The sequence below is a fragment of the Labrus mixtus genome, chromosome 5 (genome assembly GCF_963584025.1).
Source record: "Labrus mixtus chromosome 5, fLabMix1.1, whole genome shotgun sequence".
Lineage (NCBI taxonomy): Eukaryota > Metazoa > Chordata > Actinopteri > Labriformes > Labridae > Labrus > Labrus mixtus.
The window spans coordinates 28,530,366-28,535,365 of record NC_083616.1 but is presented as its reverse complement, the minus strand read 5'-3'; the positions used below and the strand labels follow the sequence as shown (position 1 = coordinate 28,535,365).

The 5,000-nt window shown below is 42.1% G+C and overlaps 1 protein-coding gene across 1 annotated transcript in view; it reads left to right on the top strand.

Moving 5' to 3' along the window:
• Positions 1 to 5,000, top strand: part of LOC132974675 (solute carrier family 28 member 3-like) — a 16,370-nt gene that overhangs the window by 787 nt on the left and 10,583 nt on the right. Inside the window, exons 3-6 of the mRNA XM_061038898.1 lie at positions 1 to 18; positions 3,181 to 3,370; positions 4,649 to 4,793; positions 4,890 to 5,000. The exon at positions 1 to 18 is cut by the window's left edge and continues 74 nt beyond it; the exon at positions 4,890 to 5,000 is cut by the window's right edge and continues 3 nt beyond it. Coding sequence (XP_060894881.1) covers positions 1 to 18; positions 3,181 to 3,370; positions 4,649 to 4,793; positions 4,890 to 5,000 — 464 coding nt within the window. The remainder of the gene's footprint in view (positions 19 to 3,180; positions 3,371 to 4,648; positions 4,794 to 4,889) is intronic.

The following is a 5,000-nucleotide window of genomic DNA, read 5'->3' as shown; positions in this document are numbered from 1 at the left end:
ACCTTGTCCTAGCAGCAGGTAACCGATCTTTTTCAGCATCTGTTAAAGTTTAACTCGTGATCCAGAGTGGGTTACAGGTCTTTGTGAGAAGGCCTCGACATTTTAAAGATGTGTAAACAATCAGCCTCGAGTATCAAAGTGGATTTCTAATTTCTTAAGATTCAAGATTCAAAAAACTTTACTTTATCACATAGGGACAGAAAATGAGCTTTTGTTGTGGCTCAGTAACATGAAAACAAACATTCACACTAAGACTCACATTAAGTCATACAATAACAAAAAAGTACCCTAAACACATGTGCACAACATTTTAAAAAATACAGCTTATCTAGCCTTGTTTAAAATGTGTACTGCAGTGGGAATAAAAGAGTTTCTGTAAGTTGTTTTTTTTTTCGCTTATGGAACTCTGAAATGACTGCCGGAGGGGAGCAGCTGAAATGAGTGGTGAAGGAGGTGTGAGGGGTCCTGAGTGACGTAGACTGCTTTCCTTTCTGCTGCTCGCATGTAAAGTTCTGACAGTTCTGATCTGGGTGGTGCCGGTGATTTTAGCCGCATGTTTAATGATACAAGTGAGTTTTTTCAAGTTGTACCAGGATGTGATGTTAAATGTGAGGAGTGACCGGTATGCTGTTGTTAAAGCAAAACGAGGCACACATTGTGATACACCAGTACCTGCTTCCCCAACCCCCCTACCAGACAAAGATAAAGATAAGGCAAGGACCTTAGTACCTATAAAGAGAGACAGAAAAAAAATATGTAAACACTGGACCTCCAACCCCATCACCCCACCGCCAAAGAGATCCCAGAAGAAATCTGGACATAAACAAAACCCATTCAAGCAAACAAGACTTTATCGGGTTCTGCTGATTTCCTCCATCATCCATGATGATACCGACAGAAGAAGCCACATGAAGTACATAACCTGAATGTTTATGAGAAGACAAAGGAGGTTACATATAATATAAACTGTATATAATATTCAGAATGAGTGAGCGAGCAGGCACAGATGTTATTAGCAGGGCTGTGATTAATCACAAATAACTACAGCAATGCACAGATGCGTTGTAGTAGCTCAGACCAACAAGGGATATTTAGTGTTTTGGCACGATGTACTCGGGCTGTGGAGCGCTCCAGCTGGGCAACATCTCTGTAAGTGGAGAGCCATTCCCTCACCGACATGTGGTCGCTTCCAACGACAAGCTGTAAGAGCAGCTAACAGCAGCTAGGTGCTGATGTAGTTGATTGATACTTTGACGGTTCAGGAGCTTGGCCAGCTCTGACCATCCTCTCTTGGAGTAATTAGTTCTTCTCCCCTCTGATCGGAGGTAAAGGCTGCCAAGGGCCAAGAGAAACAGATACAAACTGTTGAATATTCCATCTGCAATTAATGCTCTTAAAGAGGACATATTATCCACCTTCTCCACCTTTTCAAACAGTCCCCCTGTGGTCTAAATGAAACATCTGTGCTGTGCTTTGGTCAAAATATAACATGAATCAAGCACCAGAGGAGGTTTGTGACCCTGTATAAACCAGCTCTCTCAGAACGCTCCGTTTTGGTGTGTGTGTCTCTTTAAATGTAATGACCCCCCCTGAGTTTTCCCCGTAGACATCACTCCTCTGTAGAGAGAATAAAAATGGCAGACCTGCGTAAAAGTTTTGCTCTAGTCTGGGGGTGGAGTCCATGGGTGGAGATATCAGAGGAGGGGAGGGGATTTTATCTTTTTTTAACCAGAATCCCACTGTGACATCACAAGGAGAGCACATTTGAAACTGAGCATTTTTCTCTGTGTTGTAAGACTTATGCAGACCACAAACAAAGGACTGGATGGATTTATTTCACATGTTGTCAGTAGACACTCAGGTTACCCAAATATATGTTCAAAAACACTGTGGAAGTGGATTTTTCATAATGTGTCCCCTTTAAACCATGACTGCACCTTCAAGCAGCACTATAGCACTTTATTTGTATTGCTCCTCCAGTGATTTTAAACAAACAGTGACATTTTTCTTTTTCTAGGTTGTATTCCATCGGTTGTATTGTGTTTTTTTCCACTGCTATAAATACAATTTACCTTTCAGGGTCTGAACTGAAATGAACTGGAGTTTTGAGAAAATATGTTGGTTTAACAGGGATGAGTGTTTGACTTGAATGCAGCTGTCGTGAGACTGAGTCCGGCTCCTCCCATGTTTGACTCTTTCCATTGGTTACTGTGATGCACAGCTGATTGTGTTTTAAACACTCATGTAAGCGAATGTGTGAAATGGTGATTCATCTTGTGACAGAGGCAGATTCTTCCAGTAAATATTGGTCTCAACATAAAAGTTAAATCGTCGTCCAACAGCTGACGAAAATTTACTTTTGAAAAGAGGCGCTGCTTGTCAACAGGCAAGGCAGCAACTGCTCGGGGGCCCCGGGCCAGTAGGGGGCCCCCAAGCAGTGGCTCAAAATGTGCAACTTTTGCAATGACAGTAAACCTCCCTAAAGGGGCCCCATCTGACAGAACTCACTCTTAGTATACAACATACATATAATAGTAAACGACTGAATGACGCTTGTCTAGCTCTAAATATTGACGAGAGTCACTTTTATTAGACCTAAGTTGGTCTAAGTTGATCTTCATACAACAAGTGTTGCTGGAGCCTTTTGACCTCTTCAAGCATTTGACGCTTCATGCCTCTTGGTAGTTGGTGAAGTTGTGACAGAAAATCCTCTGCTTCTTCATAAAAAACTGTGTTGGGTTTGGATCATTCAATTTTCTGCTTTGGGCCCCAACAGACCCCAAAATTGCCATTGCTTCTGATCAAGTTTTGAACGTCTTTTCAACAGTGGCAATAGTTGCTTGAAAGGGGGGGGGTTCACTGAAAGAAAATCAACCCAAGGCTTTTTAACCGACTTTTACTCTCGCACCTCTTCATGTAAAATCAAATTAACGGTAAAATCATGTAAAAAGTCACATTACATTTAGTAGACACATTTAATTATCTGGACATTAAATACAACAAAGCGAACAATATTAAATAAATAATGTTTATCTTTTAAAAAAGGTGTCACAGTTTTATTGTTTTACACTTAGCGGGATGACACACAGCGAGTGACAGCACGGATAAGAGTGGTTTCGGTGAGAGAGGTTAAAATAACGGCAGCGCTGCAGGATTTAATTCACTCTAAATTTGTTTCAGGCTTTGTTGCCATAGTGATAGCAGCGTGTGTGCTGAACTTCCGCCGGGCTGTCGTGCTGCTGGTCATCTCCGTGGCAACCGTGTTTTTCCTGGCCTGGGATTGGACGATGGAACGCTATGGCGACAGGGCCTGGGAGGAGCTTCGTCCCGTCAGAGAGCTGTTCAGCAGAAACTGGTTATGGATCAAATGGTGAGAAATGACAAATCATGTTGCAGTTTGATGCTCAGCACATGAGGAGGGAGGGGGGACTTTTTTACCACAATGAAAATAAAAATAACAAAGCAAACCATTAGAAAAGAATCTCCGTCTTAGAAGCTGTAATTAATGCTCATTGGAGGTTTCTCCGTCTCCTCCGATGGGGGAAATTGATCATTTGTGAAATCAGCACGAGCGCTGAATTCAAACAGAGCAGAATAAAAGAAACAAGAGCAGGTAATGGCAAAGTGGAAGACGGACTGCTGCGCGCTGTAGAGCAAATAGAGTAAGGTAATGACACCAGCTCTGGAAGACTTCAGTGGCAGATACCTGTGTAGGAAATAAGTGAAGTTGACTATGGACTCTAAGAAATGCAACAATGAGGCAAAAATGTTTAGATGATTGTTTTTGTTTCTTCATCTGCTGCTTTTTTATAATTTATGTTTTCAAGCTTTATTCATGGATTGTTGCTACATGGTTAAAGTCCATCCGCAAACCTGACTGCATTTGGCATGATTTAAAAAAAAAGGAAGAAACAAAGGAACAGGGAAGTTTTCAAATGCAGATATACCTTTCAAATTTGATTTTAGAATTGACTCATTTCATTATTCTAATATCTAATGGGTCGTAGATCAATCCATAGAAAATTCTGACAGAAATGCAAAATCCTGCAGTTCCTCAAGTGACCTCTGGAGGCTAGCTGCAGAAGCCCCGGAAGTCACATACACACCCATTCAAAAATGCCCGTTCTTCCAGCAGAAATAAACATGTTTACAGCCTGGTTCAAAAAACAGATCTGGTCTGATTAGCTCATGTCTTTATCGGTTCACACTGTACGGGCGGTGACATTTTTTTATAACTCATCACTTTTGATTTTATAAAGGATACAAGTTTTATATAATAATGGACGTGGCCGATCTGACTGATAGGTGGGCGTGATGTAGCTGTTTGTCAGGAGGCTTAAGACCTGCATCAGCTCCAGCTCTTAGCCTGGTTTTTATCCAGTCTGGATGGTTGCCCACCTCCTGATAACGCCCCAGAATCCTCAACTATCTATGCTCCTTGTTAGAGGCGGGACTTATGCTCAAATCAACTATTTGGGCGGTGTTGCAACAGGCTGCATGAAGTTTTATATGCTTCTCAATCTGTTGCATTTCCTTTCGTTAGTAGGCTACTTCAAATTTTTAACTTTGGACAAGCATCTTCTCTTTGAGTCCTTAAAAACTGATACTCTCTCTCTCTCTCTCTCTCTCCCTCTCTCCCTCTCTGCAGGGTAATGTGTGTGTCGCTGCTTGTGGCCGTGGTGTTCTGGTTAGCACTGGACACAGCGCAGCAGGGGAACAGACAGATTGTGTCTTTCTTTGGTTTGCTGCTCTTAATCTTCCTAATGCTGCTGTTTTCCAAACACCCATTTCGGGTAATTGATCAACACACACACAAACACACACACACCTGATGAGTAACTTTTTGATAAGGAGTGTGTGGGTTTGATTATTGTACGTGTCTGTTGCAGTGGTCTTGGCAGACTCTTCTTTGTGGTGTCGGGCTGCAGTTTGTGTTTGGTCTGCTCATCCTCAGGACCACGTCTGGTTTAGAGACACTGCAGTGGCTCGGAAATCTAGTA